At 42.4% G+C, this 21,717-nt stretch overlaps 2 protein-coding genes across 36 annotated transcripts in view; both read left to right on the top strand.

Moving 5' to 3' along the window:
• The window catches only part of LIMS1 (LIM zinc finger domain containing 1), a 66,436-nt gene extending 59,827 nt beyond the window's left edge, over positions 1-6,609 (top strand). For 8 of the 10 annotated variants that reach the window (XM_048936030.1, XM_048936039.1, XM_048936048.1 and 5 more), the window contains exons 7-11: positions 765-857; positions 2,044-2,092; positions 4,376-4,451; positions 4,707-4,897; positions 5,251-5,363. In XM_048936030.1, coding sequence (XP_048791987.1) covers positions 765-857; positions 2,044-2,092; positions 4,376-4,451; positions 4,707-4,854 — 366 coding nt within the window. In that variant the 3' untranslated portion in view covers positions 4,855-4,897; positions 5,251-5,363. Of the gene's footprint in view, positions 1-764; positions 858-2,043; positions 2,093-4,375; positions 4,452-4,706; positions 4,898-5,250 lie in introns of all 10 variants that reach the window. The other 2 variants (XM_048936014.1, XM_048935994.1) reach the window with 1 other exon arrangement.
• Positions 6,610-9,363: 2,754 nt separating this feature from the next.
• The window catches only part of LOC125688938 (E3 SUMO-protein ligase RanBP2-like), a 180,385-nt gene continuing 168,031 nt past the window's right edge, over positions 9,364-21,717 (top strand). For 3 of the 26 annotated variants that reach the window (XM_048935575.1, XM_048935585.1, XM_048935593.1), the window contains exons 1-17: positions 9,365-9,633; positions 12,121-12,188; positions 12,679-12,790; positions 13,530-13,682; positions 14,318-14,548; positions 14,929-15,074; positions 15,837-16,029; positions 16,535-16,625; positions 17,321-17,530; positions 18,611-18,789; positions 18,877-19,052; positions 19,353-19,476; positions 19,847-20,008; positions 20,410-20,547; positions 20,635-20,781; positions 21,277-21,441; positions 21,526-21,609. In XM_048935575.1, the coding sequence (XP_048791532.1) occupies positions 9,559-9,633; positions 12,121-12,188; positions 12,679-12,790; positions 13,530-13,682; positions 14,318-14,548; positions 14,929-15,074; positions 15,837-16,029; positions 16,535-16,625; positions 17,321-17,530; positions 18,611-18,789; positions 18,877-19,052; positions 19,353-19,476; positions 19,847-20,008; positions 20,410-20,547; positions 20,635-20,781; positions 21,277-21,441; positions 21,526-21,609 (2,454 nt within the window). In that variant the 5' untranslated portion in view covers positions 9,365-9,558. Of the gene's footprint in view, positions 9,634-12,120; positions 12,189-12,678; positions 12,791-13,529; positions 13,683-14,317; positions 14,549-14,928; positions 15,075-15,836; positions 16,030-16,534; positions 16,626-17,320; positions 17,531-18,610; positions 18,790-18,876; positions 19,053-19,352; positions 19,477-19,846; positions 20,009-20,409; positions 20,548-20,634; positions 20,782-21,276; positions 21,442-21,525; positions 21,610-21,717 lie in introns of all 26 variants that reach the window. The other 23 variants (XM_048935867.1, XM_048935642.1, XM_048935851.1 and 20 more) reach the window with 16 other exon arrangements.

Raw genomic sequence — 21,717 nt, forward strand, 5'->3', positions numbered from 1 at the left:
CTTTCACAAATGTAAATGTTCACTTACTTAACTGGAATGTCGCCGATCAGTTTCCATGAAAGGATTAGAAAAGTATGCAGCAGTGGTCAGCAAATGCATCTCCTAACCCCATTTTCAACCTTCTTGTGCCTGATCTTCCACTGAGAAAAGACTTCTGCCTGCAGAGCTAAAATCAGTAGTCCAAGGAAGCCTTGCAAGGTCCGTGTAGAAGAAAATGTCCCCAAGTGAGAAGCAGGAGATACAGAAAGGCCGTCAAGTTCTGAGACAAACGTAATACTAGTGGGCATTATAATATTTCTGTGGTTTCCATTTACTGGCCATGTAAATATTTCTAAAGCAGTTTAGGTGACAGTTCCTATTTCAAGTCCATGTGCAAGATTTAGTTCTTAATCTTCCATTGAAGTTACGAAGATAAGCAGTCTTTGTTGTGAAATTCTCCTCCAGCAAGTGCTTTCTTCACAAGATGCAACAGTGCTGAAAATTATTTGATCTCACATTATTCTGTCATTAATAACATATCAGAACCACCTCAGGGCATTTTTTTTTCTTTTTTGGAAGTTTTGGGTTGAAATGTTAAAAGACAGCAAAAGGAATGTTATTTTAGTGATGTAAAGCACAAAGCAAGTGGTAATTCTTATTTTCAAGATGGCACAGTGACTCAGAAGGCTTTGGTCCTGTTCAGTAGGGATTGTTGGTTTGCTTTCTCAAAAAAACCCACCGTTATTTACAAGAAATCCAAAATCAATCCCTAATTTTCTTCATAGCATTTCGTTTGTGCAAAATGTGAGAAGCCATTCCTGGGTCATCGTCACTACGAGAGAAAAGGCCTGGCCTATTGTGAAACCCACTACAATCAGGTAAGGTTGCATGTTTTTGAAAACTGCAATTTTTAAACTCACCAACAGATTTTATTAATGGGAGATGGAAAGTGAGAGAGATTGTTTTCTTATGATCACCTGTGAGTATAAAGTTAACTGGTAGGTGTTCCACTGCAGGCAGCTTATATGGGTTTCTCTATGGGTAAGTTTTGCATTGAAAAAAGAAAACGGTGGGTAATTCATAAAGGAAAGCTGGGCTAATCAGAATCTAGTTGTTCTTCAAGCTTAGGGTTTCTTATGTTGAGCCGTTCCAAGCTTTTACACACCTCTAAGATCAGAGCAGCTGATGACACTCAGGTTTTCCCAAGAACATAAAGACCATTTGCCACTCAGGAGCTGTGGTTTAACACAAAGCCTTTGTGTAGGGTGGCCTTCCTTACAGCTGCAATTCTGAGTTGACTGTGTGTTAAGATAGACTGCATCAAGCAGCTCTTCCATCCACTTGCTGAAGACCAACAAAGGCAAAATTTGTCAGAGGGCACCACCTAGTGACCACTTGCATTTAAAGAAGAGATGCATGGAGTTGCACCGTTTGCCTCCAGCCTCCCTTGATTGTGCAGTCCAGCACCATAATGGATGGACCTTTCTTCTGTGGCAGCCAAGTGCAAGGTGTCACGTACACATCTTTGCTTGGATAAATAAGGGAGGATTACAGGTGGGAGTTGTAAGGCATCTGCTAATTACAGATGGATCCTAAATCTGTCAGTGACGAAGGGCAGGTGATTGAAATATTGCTGGCATCCCTGCAGACAATAAATGACATGACATTGTTAGCAATAGCACTGCAGTCATGATAGAGCAAGAACGTACACCGGGCAGGAGCTGTGTGTTGAAGGGATGTACAGATGTTCAGCTGGAGGGTTACTGAAAGTGTGTGTGTGACTCTTCATTGCTGAATTTCAAACGTTCAGCATTAGGGAAACAGCAAAACAAAACCATATTTGTAGAGGGTCAAGGAGATGTAAAGAAATGTTTTCATCTTTAATATTGTAAAGACTTTTGATGATCAGATGATGCAAGATTGAATTGAAACCCAAAATCAGACTTGCCATCGTTCTCCTTTATTTAAACTGAAATAAACAGGAAAGCGATTGAAATGCAGTTGAGAAATTACTGTCAATAAAATCATGACATGAAAAATTCATTGCTTCTCCTTCCTCTTCAGCTGTTTGGTGATGTATGTTTCCACTGCAATCGTGTGATTGAAGGAGATGGTAAGCAGTTCTCTAGCTTTTTTCTCAATGTTACGTTTTGATGAAAGTTCTTTCTAAAAGTGGAAGGAAGGTCCTTTGTTGAATCCCTCACTGCTCCCATTAAAGCACAAAGAAGCATTCTCTCTATCAGAAACTCAAATAGATGTGATTAGTCAGAGGCCAAAGGGGAAGAAGACCTTACAGCAGGTGTTTCATGATGATGGAAGATCAAACAGGAGCTGAAGAGAACTGTGGTCAGCTGGAAACCTTTTAGTAACAACCAAAGGCCAGGGATGTTGAGAGATGCACAGGAGGCTTCCTGTCCCCACCAGCTTTCAAAAGGGACCCGTACAACTGTGACAATGACCACATAGGCATCTCCTCGAGTGAATTTAGGGATCATGACATAGATTTGGAAAAATATTTAGATACTGAACAATTGAGGTGGACTTTGTGAGGGATTTTTTTGTTTTTAAGTGCCTGCCTTCCATTGTTTCAGTTTGGTTCCTGGAGATATTCACCTATCTGTCACAGGCACCTGTCTTTTGAAAATAGAGGCTGATAATAATTTCACAGAACCAGGAGGGAATTGTACCTGAACAGATCTGGGAAGCCATAACTGGAAGCGCCTTAATTTTGAGGAGGAGTGATTGTTTTGTAGCTTTTTGGACTGTCATCAATGATAAAATGCCATAAGGCAAATCATTCCACGTGCAGTCACGTTATTTTGTTCCTAGCTACACCTGCCTGAAGTAAACACTGTAACACATCTTAGCCTCACCTAAGCCAAAGCCATTCTCGAAGTGGGAGGAAGCCTCTGCTCCATGAAAGGAGCCCTAAAGTAGTTCACAGCCATGTAAATATAGGGTGAGACCTACATTCCAGAAATGTGCTTTCCCCACACTTTGGGACTGGACTCTACCTGCAGAACAACAATCCAGAAGCGCTGTCCTCTGCACTGAGATCCTGAATGAAGAGAACTGGGGCTTGGCGTGAATGAGTAACTGCAGCCTTGTCTGATCTTCACATCTCTGTGTGCTGTCATGTCATGCCATATCATCTGACTCTCGATATTGTACATTTCAATCACTGAACGGAATATGAAGTAGTAATTATCTTCATTGTGCATCCTCAATTATTCTACATTTCTTCTTTCATTTCTACACACAAATTTGACACTGCTGTCACAAATGATGAGTATCCAGTTTTGTTTTTCCTCTCTGTCTGGTGAAACAAACTCTTGTGGCAGCAGTTTTTTAAGAGACTGCATTATTGATTGAGATCTCTTGTAAGCAGACTTTGCTTTGACTGGTATTATGTTGGCAAGCAGCAGAAGAAATGTAAGCATATGTGGATGTGCTTGCCCCATAGTGTGGGAAAAGAAGTTTGGCTTTACAGAGTTCTGGTTCTGTTTGCTGCTGACAAAATGTAAGAGAAGAACATTGTCCTGAGTCATAGAATTGTAGCATCTTAGAATGGCCTGGGTTGAAAAGGACCACCATGATCATCTGGTTCCAACCCCCTGCTATGTGCAGGGTCACCAACCAGCAGACCAGGCTGCCCAGAGCCACATCCAGCCTGGCCTTGAATGCCTCCAGGGATGGGGCATCCACAGCCTCCTTGGGCAACCTGTTCCAGTGCGTCACCACCTTCTGTGTGGAAAAGCTTCTTCCTAATATCTAACCTAAATCTCCCCCATCTCTGTTTAAAACCATTCCCCCTTGTCCTATCACTTTCCACCCTCGTAAAAAGCCGTTCCCTTTCCTATTTATACACCCCCTTCAAATATAGGCAGGCCACAATGAGGTCTCCCCAGAGCCTTCTCTTCTCTAGCTGAACAAGCCCGGTTCCCTCAACCTTTCTTCATGGGAGAGGTGCTTCAGCCCCCCGATCATTTTAGTGCCCTTCCTCTGGACCAGTTCCAAGAGCTCCACCTGGAACTTTAGAGCCTTAGTCAGAATCCTTGATCTATGGTTGGAAACAGAAGCAACATTTGGCAGGGAAAGGTGCCAAGGTATACTGACAGAGAGGAGTAAGTGAAAGTTGAGGTGCAGAACAAAGAGAAGACAGTTCCTCTCCAAAGCAGAGCTGCGTGTCCTCTGCGAGACAGCTTTATCATTGCTTGAGTCCCACTGTGCAACAATCAGGTGTGCCTTCCAGGTCTTGCCTCGTTATTATTGCAGACCTTAATGCTTGCTACAAGATTCAAATGATTGTTTTTCACATTTCACAAACATTTGAGCTTAACTGTTCCTTTTTTTGGTAATGCTAATGATGTACTCTTTTTTTTTCCCCTTGCTCTAGTTGTATCTGCTCTGAATAAGGCATGGTGTGTGAACTGTTTTGCTTGCTCAACGTGCAACACTAAGTTAACGCTCAAGTAAGTCAGTCGATAGGTGTGATGCCTTCACAACATATCAGTGGTTCTCTTTAAAATACTGGATGTTGCTGTAGGTTTAACTGTTACAGTACAAAAGCCGTCTGAACAACACTGAGACAATGTGCCTGTGCCTTCTTCTTGCTCTGTTTACTGATTTACATCTCTTTCAGCTGCCTGTTCCGTTCTTCCTTCAGTTCAGTCTTCTTAATTCTTGTCCTTTTTCGTCCTTTATTTTTTCCGCCTTTCACTCTGAAGAGATAAGTTTGTTGAAATTGATCTAAAACCTGTCTGCAAACACTGCTATGAGAAAATGCCAGATGAATTTAAGCGACGCCTTGCCAAACGGGAACGTGAAGCGAAGGAGAAAGAGAAGCAGAAAAAGAAAAAGCCCATCTGTTTGTAAACTGTTTTTCTTCTCACCACCACCTGTGCTCCTTTCTTCTTTGGTCAGTGCTACGGATGCTTTTACTTAACGTTTTTGCATGCGTTCATGGCTCACAGCCAAATATTTTTCACAAAACTGCAACTTGAAATACTGTTATGTTATTCTTTTAAGCTCTGTTTGCTTAGCAATACAGCTGAGTTTGAAAGATTTTTTCAGAGACACTGTTATAAATGGGGCATCACTCACTCAGAGTATTTCAGTCACGGTCTGCAATGTGTATGAGCTTCTGAAAGTAATTTCATACATGTGTATAAAGTGCAGTTGCATTTTTTTGTCTGCATGCATTTAATACACCCTTTATTTTCTTCAGGATCCCTTCCACTAAGACTTTGTTTTCTTGCTATGTCATTTTAGAAATAAATTTGTGGAGTTTGATATGAAGCCTGTCTGCAAAAAGTGCTATGAGAAGTTTCCTCTAGAGCTGAAGAAAAGACTGAAGAAATTAGCTGAAACTGTGGGAAGGAAGTGAAGACTTCTTGTGCTCTCCCCTTTCCTTATGAAAATGTTGTATCTGTTACTTGGGAGGGACTCTGAGGCTGTAATCAGACAACAGATTACAATGCGTGCCTTTCATCTTGAAATGCTCCATTCTCTCTGTGAGTACACGTACAAATACAGATTTGTTGATAAACAGACCACGCTTCTGTCAGCTCACCTGAGAGGTTTCTGACCCTGATAATGCACCCATACAAGAGGGCCATTGAGCACAGTAATCTCTGAGGAATTTTAGATTGAGAAAATATGCTTGTGAGTACCTGCAAAAGCACATTGTGCAAACAGGCCCAACGTTATGGGCATGCAGTGTCATTTATAGTAATGAAAATATCAATATGCAAATTTATATTAATGAAAATATCAGCATGCAAATGAAGCATGCATACAAAATTCCCCGTGGCCTGGGCAAGAAACCAAACAGACCTCATTTCCCGGAAAAATAATGCTTAGATTTCAGGTCCAATAGTCCCACTGAGGAGCCTTGTTGAAGGTGGTTTGAAAAGTAGCGCCTTTCTAAACACAGTCACTGTACAAATGACCTGCTTCCATAGTTTGTACTTACACGCTGAATCTCTGTGCATCAGCCTTAGCATGAAATGTCTGTATGAAGTCTAATTCCCACTGCAAGAAACAAGTATACTCAGATCTACTTGAATTTTGCTGTATTCCATTCGGAATAACACATTCACTTTTCTATAAGCTCTTGCCTTTGATTTACTTTTGGTGCCTTATTCTGCCGGGCCATATGTAACAGTGTTCCATTCAATATATATCTATAGTTTTATTTTTATTCCTTATTTTTGTGCAGAAACTCTGTATGAGGTATTTTCAAAAGATAACAGAATTTGCCTTAATTATCCAGGATGCAAGAGGAACTTTGCTTCGGGTGTGAACACCTGAGGTTGAAGTTTAGCTTCTAGGCTTCCCTGACTTCTGGAACAGCAATGAAAATGCGTATTTGAGTTAACTGGCAATATTACTTTTACACTGTGAGTGTAAATATGTGAAGTTTGATCCTACTGGGATCTGTTTCTTCAGCCATCTTCAAGAACTGTGCTCACAAATCCTCAGAATTCACTGCAGTGTGCTTGTGCTTGCTTTATACTATTGACTTCTGTCCATGAAAGTTTGCTCTTCCCTTTTCTGTCAAAAATACCATTACTTAGGAATTCTTGATGGTACTGTTATCAAGTATGCAAACCTTTTTTTTTTTTTTTTCATATTAGAAACACAATTTTTATATCATTACTTCATAGCAAGCAAAATTTTCTTTCCTGTTTATGGAAAAACAAATGCTTTAAAACATCTTTCCAGTGTCATCAATAAAGGCTAATGTTATTAAAACCTGTATCACCTCTTTTATGTGAGTACTTGAGATGGGTGGAAAAGCATCTAGGCAGCCTTCCTTCACTATGCTTCTACCTGTGACTATCTATGTAAAACTCTTTTACTGTCCTGACTTAGAGGAGACATCTGCCTGTCCTAGAAATGCACTTTAGTTTTTAGGTTTAAAAAATAAATTATCATTTGTTTCATAACCAACAGCTGGATTCTTCTGGATATTTTCTGATTGGCACTGTCACCAGGTTTTCTGAAAGAAAGGAAGTTCAAAAGCACATCTTCCTCCCAGATTTTGCTCTCTACTCTTTTCACTGTAGTGTAACTTTCATCCCAGACTTGCCATTTAGTGCTAGGTAGGGTATTTTTTACTTCGTGGTTATATACAGTTATCCCATGCAATAACAGTTCAGTAGCAGAATGCAGTCATTGCTGTGTTCATGACTGAAAATTTCCCCCCAAAAAACGTATATAACAAGCGTAATAGTAACACTGCTGAGATTTTGGACTGTGACATGGATTCAGCCCATCAATACTCAACAATGATTCCTTTACACTGTAATTCAGTTCAAGTGTGTTTGTTTTGTTTTGCTTTTCCACATTATGCTGACCATATGCACAGCCTTACTGCTGAGGGAGCTGGGAACAATCCCTAACTTGAGGCTGCACAGTAAGCTCTGCCTCGCAAGGTTACATCCACACCTCACTCACAGTGTGTAGCCATCAGTCTCCCCTGGGCTCTGTGGCAGTCCTGGGGCCCTAACACAATGTTTTCTGCTCTTTCTTCAAGTTACTGATAGTGAACACGATGTGCAGTAGCAGCAAGGCAGTGGTTTCTGTGCCATTAACACAGGTGTGTGTTTCAGACCCCACAAATAGCATCAAGGCTGTCTTGGGGCTTCAAAGCCTGTTGCATCCCATAAAGATTTCAGAAGGAAGGGACTGTCAGGTAGTCCAAACATCTGCTCCAGGCAAGTGTGACTTTCAAAGCTTCATCAGTACTAAAAGTTTTACCTAGCCAAGTTCTGAGCATCTCCAAGGAAGAGGTGATTTCACAGGCCTCTGTGGGCAACAGTTCCAGTATTTAATGACCTTCATGATGAAGTTTTTTTTCTGTATTCTTGTTTCCCCAGTGGAATGTTGCTCAAATTCACGCTGCTCACTCAGCAGCTGTCTTTGGAGTAAACTGTCATTGAAGTAATAACCATGGATATTGTCATCAAGAGCATTAATTAAAAGAAGTGCAAAACAGAGCCAGGGAGTGAGCTAGCAATTAGGCAGCCTGGACAATTACAGGTCTGGTGCTGAAGTTCACTTCCTGGCCTGTCAGTACTGTAAATACTTCACATAGATGTACGTGCTTTGAGGCTGATTTTATGACAAGAAAGACCCTGCAGTGTGTTCAGAGAAAGACAACGAAGCTGTGAAGGGTCTGGAGCACAAGTTTTACGGGGAGCAGCTGAGGGAACTGGGGTTGTTCAGTCTGGAAAAGAGGATGCTCAGGGGAGACCTTATCACTCTCCTGATAAGGTGATGAACTGAAAGGAGATTGTGGCGAGGTAAGGATTGGCCTCCCAGAGATAGGATGAGAGGGAATGGCCTCAAATTGCACCACGGGAGGTTCAGATTGGATATTATTAAAAATTCATCCTCAGCAACAGTGGTGAAGCAATGGCACAGGCTGCCAGGGAGGAGATGCAGTCACTGTTCCTGGAGATGTTCAACAACTGTAGATGTGGCACTGTCACATCCCACCATAAGAGGAGGGAAAAGGTGACCAGATTCATGAATACCCCCAGCTAGATTAAGGCAGAACAATGCACAGATTTCATAATACATCAACTTTAATGAAAATCTATGTACTACAATTATCCCATAATACTGGCACTCTAACAGAGCACTTTAGAAAGCCCGGGGAGGTACCTGCAGGAGGAAGGACCTGCGCCTAAAGCCTTTCTGCCTCTGGCAGCTGCAAGCCCTGTGCTCAGTTCCTATCAAGGTAGTCAGTGTTTCTTGGGTACAGCAGCAGCCTTAGGGCTTAGCGATGGTGGGCGGGGTGCATTTGTGATTCTCTCCCCATGAATGAGACTTCACCAACTTGCAGCTTGGTGGCCCCACTTTGCTTAGAACCGGCAGAAAAAGAGATCAGCCCCTGCAGTGAGCAGCAGCCAGGACTCCCTGGCAGGAGCTAAAGCACGGGGCGGCGCCGGTGCTCAGAACCACAAAACTCAGAACATCGCTTTTTAAGCCCCGTCTCCTGGGTTGGCGCATCTCGCCATCTTACAAGCTGCTTCGGACAGAAACCAAGTATTTCTGCTACTCGCGGTGCCTGGAACCCAGAGCTCAAAGCTCGTCGTCTAGGAATCCGAACAATAAAGCCTGATCGATGGCTGGCGGGTGACGCTGACATTCGCGGTGACGCAGCACGGCCTTACAGGTGAGGAAAACACCTCAGCACGGCCTCACACGGCGCTGTTTCCTAAGACCGCTCGAGGGCGGACAGGCTGAGGGCGGCACCGGCGGCGCGCCGAGCGGAAGCCCGCGCCGAGCGGCGTAACGCTCCGTAATTCAGATTCCCGCCGCCGCGACAACCAACCGCGCACCAGCCGCTCACACTGCGCATGCGCGCGTTCGGCGCGTGCGCCGCCCCACGCCGGGACTGTGACGTCGCGCGTCGCCGCGATCGGCAGCGGAGGGCGTTGCGGCGTGTGTGGAGCGGGAACTTGCGTAGCGTACGAGTGCCGGCCTTCCGCCGCTTGCTCTTTCTCCTGGTGAGGCTCGGCGCGGTTCCCGACGAGGAGTGCCGGCCGGACGGCCGGGCTCGGCGCCATGCTACGACGCACGAAGCCCGAGGTGGAGAGATACGTCGCTTCCGTGCAGGCCGCCGCCTCCTCTCCTAGAGAGGTGAGTGCTTGGGGCCCGGCCGGCACCGCCGGCGGCGCTCCCGAGGCCTGCCCGGGCCGCGGTGTGTTCCGCTCCCCGTCCGCCCCGTCCTTCCACTCGTGCCGCGGGTGCCGGGCCCGAGGGGTGGTTTCGGGCTTTGCCGGGGCCCGGGATGGCCGTCGGGGGCCGGCGGGCCCGGTGCGCGGGAAAGGCGCTGGGCTGCCCGGCCGGGCGGCGCTTTGCTGCCTCATCCCTAGGGTACGGGGCGGGGGGGTCGTGGCGTTCCCGCTGCCGGGAGCGCTGATGAGTCAGAGCTTGCTGAGGGGCTCGTGGAGTCGTGTGGGTGGGGAGTCGAAGCCGAGGGAGGGAGGCCGCGGATGTACTTCCTTGGAAGCGTGGTTTGCTACCGCTGCGCGCCTCTTAAAACTGGTGAGCCCTCGGTAACTTCTGAAGGAGCGCAGCGGCGTGGTGAAGTACGGATCCATCCTGTTCTGTGGGAATAGAATGGCTTGGGTTGGAAAGGGCCACCATGATCATCTAGTTTCAACCCCCCTGCTATGTGCAGGATCACCAGCCAGCAGACCAGGCTGCCCAGAGCCGCATGGAGCCTGGCCTTGAATGCCTCCAGGGATGGGGCATCCACAGTCTCCATGGGCAACCTGTTCCAGTGCGTCACCACCTTCTGTGTGGAAAAACTTCTTCCTAATATCGAACCTAAATCTCCCCTGTCTCCGCTTAAAACCATTCCCCCTTGTCCTATCACTATCTATTCCCCCTCCTGTTTATATGCTCCCTTCAAGTACTGGAAAGCCACAATGAGGTCTTGCGAGAGTTCCTGAGCTTCCAGACTTTCCTCTCTTGAGGAACCCAAATAGGGAATGCATACTGTTAAGCTTCTGAATTTCTTTGGTGTGTTGTATGGCTGTTATTCTCATCTGTGTGACAGCGTTGTGAAACGTCAGTAATAAGAGAGGGAGTGGTGGGGGAAATAGCTTTGCTGCTGTGCGTTAGTAACTGGGCAGCCAGATGATTCCCTGATAGCTGGAAAATGGTGTGCAGGTCACGGTGAGCTGACTGATGAGGTTCATAGGAGCAGTTTCATCCGGAAAGGTCCCGCTCTGCTGCTTTGAATTGGTTTTATTGCAGACGTGGAACATTCAGCAGTTGTGTAATGTGAATGCACACTGTGATGCAGCAGGGCCTTGATGTGAGTGTAAGGCCTGCATGAGTCCTCATTTTGATCTTCTTCAACAGCAGTGGAGTTGTCCCTTCACTTTGTTTGGTTGATTTTGATGCTGTTTAGGCTGCACAATGTTGAATGTATCGCTGCTAAATTTGGAGATAATCTTCAACAGTGTTGGTATTCTTGTGGAGCTCAGCGAAAAGATATTGCCTCTCCTTTAGTAGTGCTCAAGGCCAAGTGCTGCGGGTTTGGTTTCATCTTTTCAGTGATGCTTGTAACTGGCTGTATAGCACAGTCAGTGCTGGAAGTAGTTACTGGTTTTTCTGGGGTGTTGATTTTGGAGAGGAGGGTTGTACGAGGCTGTAAGCATTTATTTTGAAGTTTCTTTCCAACCCTGTTTCCAAGGAGATGTCTCGCATGATTGCACTCTGTGCATGTCAGTGTATCCATATTTTACTTCAAAATACAGACTGAAAAGTAGGAGACTGGTGTTCCTTTGAATCCACTTGTAAAAATTTTTCAGGAGTAACCTGGGGGTAGGAAGGGGATAGGAGACTAAATTCAAGTGTCTTTAGATTGTAGAAGTTTGTTTCACATCTGGAGTCCTAGGTGTAACTAGTTCCTGATTCCTGATTCTCAAACAGAGGCTACTGTGGCAGTGATACGTGGACCCCAGGTTTAGGTTTGTCTCCTGGTTCATGTTTACCATGCAGTTTTTGCTCATGACTTCCTAGTTCTCGAGCTCATTCACACAGGTAAAAAAAAAAGTTTCTTCAGTGCAGTAATTTAGTGCTGATGTTATCAGTCCAAGTGAACTTGAACTTGAGGACTCTGTGAGTGAAAGGTGAAACATACCTCTCCACAGGTATTGACTGAAGGGCAGAACAAGGAAATAAAAGTGAAGATTAAAAAAAAAAAAAAGAGGACGGGCAAGAGATGAAGGTGAGAGAAGCATGAACAGGAGGAGCTGGACTCTTAATTTGTGGCATCTGTTTTCTTCTGCAACGTAGATACATTGCAAGAAAAAAAGCTGATCTGTAGCTGGCCCCATTCTTCTTGTGTTTAGTCAGAAGTGTTTATGAAATGTCAGGAACCCCAGTTTTGCTTTGGTAGAAGCCTTTGCCAGTTATTGGGAAAAAACATTATTTTCTTAATCCTGTATCTTTCACAAACAAAGCCCTGAATAGGAGGAGTGAACTGGAGCTGGTAACTATGAAGAAACTGTTAGAAATATGATGCATCCCTGAAAAGAAAGGTCTCCCTGTTCAATTACTTCAGCAGTACTGTATATCTAAAATGTACCTGTCCTGTTTTCTTTCCTTCAGAGATCGTTGAAAGGATTCCTTTTTGCTAAGCTGTATTTTGAGATAAAAGAATATGAACTTGCTAAAAGGTAATAAATGTTACGTATGTTGTTCTGTTCTTTAACATGTGATAGAAAAGCTAAGTGAAGTGGAGCGGAGAAATCAAAACCATTCTCATGCTGTTCTGAGGTAGCAGTGAATGGGAGAATTGGATGCCGTTTAAACCTGCCTAAAAGAGCAGCCTAAAGGATGGGTAGTCATAGTGTGCTGTAAGAACTCACCTGGCTGCAATGTCTTTTATGCCACTGTGTTACGGCCTTCGTGCAGTTTCTGTGAACTACTGCTTTATTTAATAAAGGCCAGTACTTGCAGGCAAATGTGTAGAATCTGTACATGTAGAAACAATGTTGTTCCTTACTTGAAGGTCTAGATCAAGCACCTAGAACTAAATATGGCTGGATGTCCTGTATGACAGATTACATTCCCACGTTAGCTACAGGCTGTGGGGAGTCTTGTATTACTGAGCAGTACTGATCCTTCTGTTTTGTTTTTTGTTTTGTTTTTTTATTTACTCTGTAGATATATTTCTACTTATCTCAGTGTCCAAGAGAGAGATCCCAAAGCTCACAGGTTTCTGGGACAGATTTATGAAGCTCAGGATAACATAGAAAAAGCTTTTGGGTGTTACAAGGTAAGCACTTCCCTCACCTCCCTGATGTCCTGCTTTATTCCATCTGAAATGGACTTGATCTTTGTGCTGCCTGCTCTGATTTTCTTCCCCCTGGACGAAGAATCTGTGACCCCTGTAGAATTCTGTAGTAGGGATTATGGTAACAGCAGTAATGCAGCTGCTACTGAAAGACTGGACTGAGAGTGTTTCTCAGTTGCACAGTTTGTTTTTTGTTGGTGGTGGGCTTTCTGTTTGTTTCCTCAGAGGTAGAGGGGACAGGGCAAACACAGTTTTGATTAGGCAAGTGTATCAATGTGAAATCCAGTCAACGTTTCGTTATTTGGGCTTTGGGGAGGGAGAGGATATGCACAAAAGTCTTGTTGCCACTCAGTGGAGTACTGTCAGTCTTCCTGACTTAATTCTGATTTTTCAGAAGCCTCCACATTAGGTTAGACTAGAGATACTCCTGGTCCAGTGGTCTGAGTAGAGCAGCAGCTGGTGGTAGAGGCAGAGGAGCTGTTTTGGCATTATTTCTCTTGTGGTGTTCTGGATTCCAGCAGTTGTCTGGGTGTTAGAAACCAAGGGTGGCCTTTGAAAAAGGAGACTTTTCTGAAAGTAGTGAGAAAATACTTATTGATAGTTCTAACTTGACTTGCTGGGTCTGTTTATTGGGGGCCATATTTTCTTTCTTGTTCTGTATGGACTGCAAGATCAAGTTACCAGTAACCTTTTTTCTTGTGTTTGTGCATGGGAAACCCAGCGTTCTGTGGTGCTGAATCCAAGGCAGAAAGATCTTGTGCTGAAGATTGCAGAGTTGCTGTGTAGTAACAACATCACTGATGGAAGAGCCAAGTACTGGGTTGAGAAAGCTGCCAGGCTCTTCCCTGGGAGTCCTGCTGCTTACAGACTGAAGGTAAATTCCAACTTCTAATCTCTGTTCTGTGCCTAGTAGAAACTGCAGTTTCTGTAACTGATGGGAAAACCATGTTAGTAATAGTATCCAAGAAGTCAAGATTAGATTAATATTGCCTCTATTATGTGACTACACTGCTTTCTAGGGTTTTTTTATTTGAATTAAAAGCTGTAGAATGTAGGAGATGCTGTTATTCCCAAATACTGTGTAAATGCTTTCAGTCATACTATCTCACTTTTGTGCAGGCATTAGTTTTCTGTAGTGCAACAGCAATGAAATGGAAGTGTTGAGAGGCTTGTGCTTTGGGGCTTTGTGTGTGGTGTTTGCTGGGTTCTTTGTATTTTGTATTTTTTTTTTTTTTAGCCTGTTCTGTATCAAGGTGTGCCATCTTTGAACCAAATGATTTGATGCTCTTAACTTAGCATCTTACTTAGCATCTATGTGATGCAAACTCTAAAGTGGTTTGGTTTTTTTTTCCACTTCTGAAATGTTGTAAAACACTCTAGGCCCCAACAGCTTTTCAGAGTAGTTTGAGTAATGTAGTCTGTAGTGGCAGTGAGAAAACAGGTGATGTAGCTGCTGAAAAGGCTCTCGTGGAGAATGAAATGTGAACATGTTGCCTTTGTATTTAATAGGAGCAGTTACTGGAACATAAAGGTGAAGATGGATGGAATCAGCTCCTTGATATGATTCAGACAGAACTCTATGCGAGACCTGATGATATCTACCTGAACATCAGACTGGTTGCTCTCTACCGTTCAAATAATAGGTTAAGAGATGCTGTGCTTCATTGTCAGGAGGCAGAGAAGAAAATACCAGTAGACTCAAGCTTGGAATGGTGTTCATGTGTCATAAAGACATTTGAGGTATTGAATCATATTTTGATCCTGCCATCATCTCCCATACCCTTGAAACTGGTGTTATTCTCTTAGTAACGTGACAGTGGCAGCTAATGCTCAAGTGACTTAATTCCTTCAACTGTGATGTTTGCCAGACCCAGTGATTTATATGGGATTTTCTTAAATCTTGTGGAATTGTTTAGTTTCTAGCTGAAGTACTAAGTTAGATACAGCAGCTCTGTCAGGGAGGAAATTGCTCAGGCAAACCGTTTGTGGACTTTTGCTGCTGAAGAGTATGTTAATGTCTCACCTGGGAAACTGGATTATGGAGCAACGTGTTCTGGAGAAGCTCTTGCCTTCCTAGGAGGAGGGTGGTTCCTTATTCTCTGATGAACTTTATTCTTTAGGAATACCTTGAATCAGTTCGAGACTTGGAATCTGATAAGAATAATTGGAGAGCTATCAAGAAAGATCATCTGCTGGCCTATGCTAGCTTTGTTAAAATGACACTTGCTTCCAGAGATGTTCGAGAAAGCAGAGAGGCACTTGAAAGGTATCGTTTTAACTTTTCTGTTTTTTTAAAAAGAAGAACAATTGAGTATTTTTTTCTGGGTCACAGAACATCCAGCAGACATAATTTTCACTGAGTAGCCATTTTGTGAATTGGAGGGGAGTTCCTCTGTAGTAGCCACAGAGAAAAAATGTTACTAGGCTTGATCTCCAAGCCATGTGTCTGCCTGAGCTACAAGCCTTAGAGACGACTGAGTGATAGTCTGTGCCAGTTATCTTTTTTCACTGCAGCATGAGAGTGTTGTTCTTGACTTCAGCTGGTTTACATTTCACAGGCACTTGTGGGTCAGCTTTGTCCTGGTCAAGTCAATACAACACATACTGAAACAACGAACAATTTCCCATGTCTAGTATAAATGGGAGATAGGAAGCCACCTGCATTCTCCTTGAGGGAAAACTGATAGGGTCAGCTAATCCAGCTGACTTCAGACTGGGTCATGTGTGCCACAGCTGGAATAGTACGAAACAATGTTTGTAGCCAGTTAATTTAAGATTTGTGTTCCTTTATTTCCATACTTTCTCTTTTGTACTGACTCCTATTGATTTCACTTCAATAAACAGTGTTCAGAGCTCTAGGAGCTCAAGACTGTTGTCCTGCTCTTGTGCAACGCAGGTTTAAGCTACAGAGATGGCAGTAGCAGTTGAATTATCAAGTCACTCCATTCATGGCTAAATAACACTGGCCTGAAGCACGCAATAGATTTTATCAGGGCTTTGTTGAAAATGAATTTTGTCTCCGTTCTAGTTTTGACCGTGTGCTTCACTCTGTGAAACCATATGTGAATGGACCTGATGAGCTGTCTCATACCTTCCTTGAGATGAAAGGACACTTCTACATGCATGCAGGAACTTTCCTACTGAAAATGGCCCAGAGCAGTGAGGCGCAGTGGAGAGATGCATGTGAACTTGCAGCATTGTGTTATCTGAAAAGTTTCTATGTAAGTCACTGTTCAGTTTGTGCTTGTAGTTGTTGCGGTTCTTGAACGCTCTCGCTGTACACGCATTGAACACCTGTATTCCAAAGATGAACTGCTGTTTTTAAGGCTGTCTCCTCACCAAATCTTCCTCTTCCACAATTCTTTAAAAGATTTCAACTGATGTGCAGAAGGTGTCTCTTCAACTGTTTCACTTGTCAGAAGTAAAATGACTCTTAGGAGTGTATTTCCTGCAGGGTATGCCCTTTTCTGTAAGCAGCTAAAATAACTGATATCAGGGTTATTGGTGTGGGAGAGAGGGGGATGACCTGAGTAGCTCTCCCACACTTACTGCATAGATAGCAGAGCTGGATCAAGCTTGTGTGCTCTTGAAGGTATTTGCAGTTGGTTGATGACTCACCTAGTGTCTTGTTCAGGAAAGAAACAACCTTGTTTTGTAACTTCTAAGACTAACTGAAGTGATTTCCTTTTTGTTGTGAAGAAGCTGTAACAATTCTTTCTTCCACAGGTACCTAAACCAAAGTCCAAACTAATAAAAGGAGATCCTGCTGGGCAAGACATGCTGGAAATGTTGGCCTGTGACCGAAAGAGCCAGTCTGGTAATAAAAATTAATAATTACAAATGTTGCATAGTTCCATTTTAGTTTTATGAGTAGTTGATTTCAGAGTTAATGTCTTGTTAAAGAACACGTTTGGTGTCTTGCAATATGCTATAAAACTTTGTATATTTTGGCTACGTATGAAAAGCAAAACAGCAGCTTAATCCTGACGTGTAATGGACTTTTTATCTCCCGGGCATTAAGATAGAATTTAACTTTTAATGTCTCTATTTGCAAGCAGTGCTGGTCCCAAGTATAAAAGAAAATATTGCTCTTTCTCTGTCACTTTTGTTCCCTTCTTTGTTGCAACAGGTTCGCTGCTGTTTTGTTTTTAAAGCAGAGGCAGTCTTTTTCAGTCTTTGCTGTCTTTTGGGCTCTAGATGAAAACAAAGAAAACACCAGGCATCAGGCTGAATTCATCCTGAATAGATGAGATTGACAGCTACTTATTTTGAAGACCACTGTAGTGCTCATTGTAATAAAAGTACATAGTAATTTTGGCAAACTGGATTTTAAAATGCTTTGGGACTGCTGTCAGCCCATATGGTAAAACACTGGCTTAATTATAGGGAGAGTGTAACTTAGAAATCTGTAAATATCATAAGGGGAAATCTTGCTTCCCAGCCTCAGGTAGCAAAAGCAGCCCACTGCATCAAATATTGTTGAGTGTTCTTCTGTGACATTGTGTTTCCTAGGTCACATGTTGCTGAACTTAAGCCACGGCAAGGAAGACTTTTTGAAAGAGATTGTGGAATCTTTTGCAAACAAAAGTGGTTTATTTACGTTGTTTGAAAGCCTGTTTGGGAGTGGAGCTTCTAGAGAGAGATCTTTCCTTGGCACAGATGATGTGGGAAATGTCAGTACACAAGCACCAGTTCAAGGAGAACTGAGTAAATATGATATTGGTAAGAGATGTTACTGAAACTCAATATGAACACGACTGTGTTAGAGGTTCTTGTACAAATGCATCATTTGCAACAAAAGACAAGTGTCTGTAATAGCTGCTCATCGTTGCTCTCATCAGAGAGTGATTTGTAAGGTTTCACTTTCAGCTGTAGCTGAGAGGCAGTATCATCATGCCAGGTTCTGAAGAATTTCTCACATACTTCCTGCTTCCACACTGTTGTCTTCTGGTCTGTTCTGATTCATTTCTAGTTGAAGCTGCCTGTTTAGCTTTTCGTGTTTGTACACTTGTAAGTGCTAATAGGAAGGCACATACTTCTTCATGTGTGATCTGTGAATACAGGTTACAGTAAAGGGTTCCATAAAAATGAAATAATTCCAGGAGGAGTTGTGAGCTAGTGAAATCTTTCTGTTTTTAAGCTGAACTTGATGATGAGGGCTTGCTTTGAATTTGGGTGTAACAAGAGTAGAATGCTAGTAGTCTTCTCCTTAGCTATTAGTGGTCAAAAATATATGTAGACTATTCAAACTAAAACTACCGATCAGAGTGCAAAGCAATAAGGCTTATGGCCTTTCTCTTGTTGAATATATATGTATTTTACATATTAAAATAAAAGTTTATGCTATTATGGTCTCTCTGAAGAAGCTGTTCATCATGGTTTTAAATACAAAATTAAAAAAGAAAAACAAACATTTATTGCACATAGGCTAAAGATTAACCCCATTAGAGAAGTATTATATTATCTCCATTTTTTTGCTTTGACAGAAAAGGTGAAGTATTAATATACTTTGCTTGTGCACTTTTATGAAATAGATACTATTGTTGGGTGGTTTTTTTTATAGTTATTTATATAATATAAACAGGAGCAGGAATCACTTGAAGAATGCTACATCTTACTTGAACATTCTTAGTTCCAGCTTGTTAGACAGAGGCAAACAGGTGGGAGGAGGTTGCTGGGGAAGCCCTTCCATGGTAGAAATATTCAGAGCTCCTTCTCTTGTAATGAAACCCAGCTTTCAGATGCAGGTCTTCCTAACTAGGACGCAGATCCTAGCGTCTTACAACCTTTGTTTTTGCACAGGTGCTGTTCGAATGCACAGTGGCAGTCTCCAGCACCTTGTTTGGCTTGGCTTGCAGTGGAATTCTATGTCAGCGTTATTCCCGCTGCGCAAAGTATTAAAACAGCTTTTTCACTTGCCACAAGAAACATCAAGGCTTGAAACAGATGCTCCTGAATCCATCTGCCTGCTGGACCTTGAAGTAAGTAAACTTTCCCAGCTCTTCAATGCATTTAAATGCAAGGTTTTGGGTACCTAATACTTTGTTTGTTTATTCTTACACAAACAGGTTTTTTTACTTGGAATGGTGTTCACCAGCAACTTACAATTGCAAGAGAAGTTTAATACTCACTACGGCACACATCAGCCTCCATTCTTACCATTGCTGCTGTGCAAACAGTACTATACTGAGAAGCAGAGATCCTGGTGGGATGCAGTTCGTACTCTGATGCAGAAAAAAACAACGTAAGGCTTCTTCAGTTTGGAAACACTTGAACCAAACTTGTAGACAGCTTCTGAATTGATTCCCATAGGTTGTGTAAAACGAGTTCCTTTTGTTTGACGTAGTTTGAGCATTAAAGGTTTGGTGCTGTAGGGGTGAGATGCTTAAGAACTTTCCAAAAACGGGCTTTACGTTTCTAATATTGTATTTGTCAAGAGCCAGCTTAGGACTAAAACTGCTTGTTGTATTCATCAAAGAAATAATGTGTGAACAGATTAAAAGAGAGGGACTAATAATTGAGGAATATTTCTTGTAATATTCAGGCCAGACTCAGCAACAAGACTGAGGCTTCTTGTACAGCATGGATTAAGTACTCTGCGAGCCCTGGAGAAACACGGCCTTCAGCCTGCCTTAATTATCCACTGGGCAAGAAGCCTGCAAAAAACAGTAAGTGAAGATTATTTGTGAATAAGTACCATCTGTTTTTCTCTAATTCTGCAAACTGAACTGGCCAAATAAAATCAGATGAGAATGTAGTATTGAGAGCTGCTGCTAATTTTGATAGGAGGACTAGAGCAACTAATTTATCTGACAAGTTCTCTCTCCCTCACTACTCTCTTAACAACGCAGTTAAAAATGATGTATTTTCTACCTGTGTGTTACTTTTGTGACTTCCTGAAATACATCACAGGCATCAGAGAAAAATTCTTGAAACTTGTCAAGAAAACAACTGCATCAGAGAAGAAAAAGTATGAATAAAAAAGCGTGAATAACATTTTATTTGCATTTTCTGCAATAGTTTCAATTTCTCCAACAGGGCACTAGCCTTACCTCCTTCTACGACCAGAAAGAATACATTGGAAGAAGTGCCTACTACTGGAAGAAAACTTTGCTTGCTTTGAAAATGATCAAAAAGCACAAAAGTATTCCTGAGCCTACTGATCCTCTGTTCAACCATTTCCATAGTGTGGACATTCAGGTACAGATTGATTATTCCAAGATGAGAGTAAGAGGGGTTTTAGGTCACAATCTTACACGTAAATTGGTTGTGGGTTTTTATAGTGTTTTTTTGTTGTTTTCTTTTTGTGGTTCGGTTGGTTTTGCGTGTTGTTAGGGTTTGTTTTTTTGTCATTGTATTGCTAATGCTAAGATTTGGTAGGATCTGTCTGTGGAACTGTTCAGCTTTAAAACTATCAGAGTGGAAGGCACTGAACTCCCTTAGTACCAGCTTTATGGAAAAGCTGTTTTTCTGTATCGCAGGAAAACTAGTAATATTATTAACCTCCTCCTATCTGATTGCTTACTAGATGTTTACAGTTACTGACTGTTCCAATGTCCACATACACATTACGTGTGAGTTGTCTTTTGCTTTGGCTGTAGGTCTTTCAGGTTGCAGCCTATGAAGAAGAGGCACATACAGCATTTGCAATGTTGGACGCGGTTGAAGGCAAAACCGATGATGCTTTATTAGCATTTGAAGCTATTAAGAACGTGGTTTCATACTGGAATCTTGCCATAGTAAGTCTGTAAATTGCATTACCTGAAAATGCTTTTCTTTTGCTTGCATTCTGACCAATTCTTATTAATCAATATGCTGTTGCATAGCTTTGCCAAAGAAAGGCAGAGGAGATTGAGAGCGAGGAGATGTTGCCAGAAGAACAAGAAGAGCACAAAACCTATCTTCTTAAAAGAAAGCATTACCTGATGAAGATCATCGATGAAAGCTCCTCTGATCCATCAGTAGCTGACAAAGTAAGTAATTCCTGCTTAACATCTTGTTTGGAGAGATGGAGTGGTTTAGCTTACTGATGCAAAATGAGACAATTTGCTTTCAAGTCAGACTTCTCCAAACAGATTTTGCTTCAGGACAAGTTAGGCTTATGGTGTTTCATCAAGCCAAGTAAATGTCTTTACTCCAGTATGTGGTGTATCCTGGGAAGGTTCTGTGAAGGTATCGGATTATGAAATGTTTTTGATTCTCTGTAGATGACGGCTTTTGTGTAAACAAATAGCTTGTGCTCACTGTCTTTGTGAGGTTGATAGTTTCCAAATAGAATTAATGCTTGTGGGAATTGTCCTCTTACCTTAATTGTAACAGATGTAGGGCTTTCCTGCGAAGGAAAGAACAACAAAAAAAGCCTAGAATTTCTGTAGTGAAAGCCTTGTGTGCTGTTCAGCCATAGATCAGAACACAGTCTCTTCCTCAGATCAAGAATTGCAATCATGACTTGTGTTTCAAATTTTTAGCTGCCAGTATCTATGGAAACTGTAACGGAAATGCTGAATGCAGTGAGCCAGGAGCTTGGGGAGAATGATGAAGAGGAAAGTTTTGCCTCTGGAAACATCTCACAAGCTGCACATCTGGAAGTAAAACATTCCATTCCATCACCTAAGAAATTATCTACCTACAAGGTATATTAGCCAATTACTCTTCTAGGGATGTGTTACATTTGTGTAAGAAACTGAAGTTCTATAATAAGCTTTGTTTTTTTCCAGTTTTCTCCTAAAACTCTTCCTCAGTGGGCAGAAGATCTTCAGTCCTTACTTCAGATGCTCTGTCAGCAAGTGGAAGCTTTAAAGGTAAACAACTTTGGAGGAGGTAATGCTTCTAAGGACTGCCTGTTCAGATAGTTTTGCTTTCTTCAGCTTAGCTCTTGTCCTCTTTGGTTCTGGGTTTTTTTATTTCTG

This window comes from Lagopus muta, chromosome 1 (assembly GCF_023343835.1).
Source record: "Lagopus muta isolate bLagMut1 chromosome 1, bLagMut1 primary, whole genome shotgun sequence".
NCBI lineage: Eukaryota > Metazoa > Chordata > Aves > Galliformes > Phasianidae > Lagopus > Lagopus muta.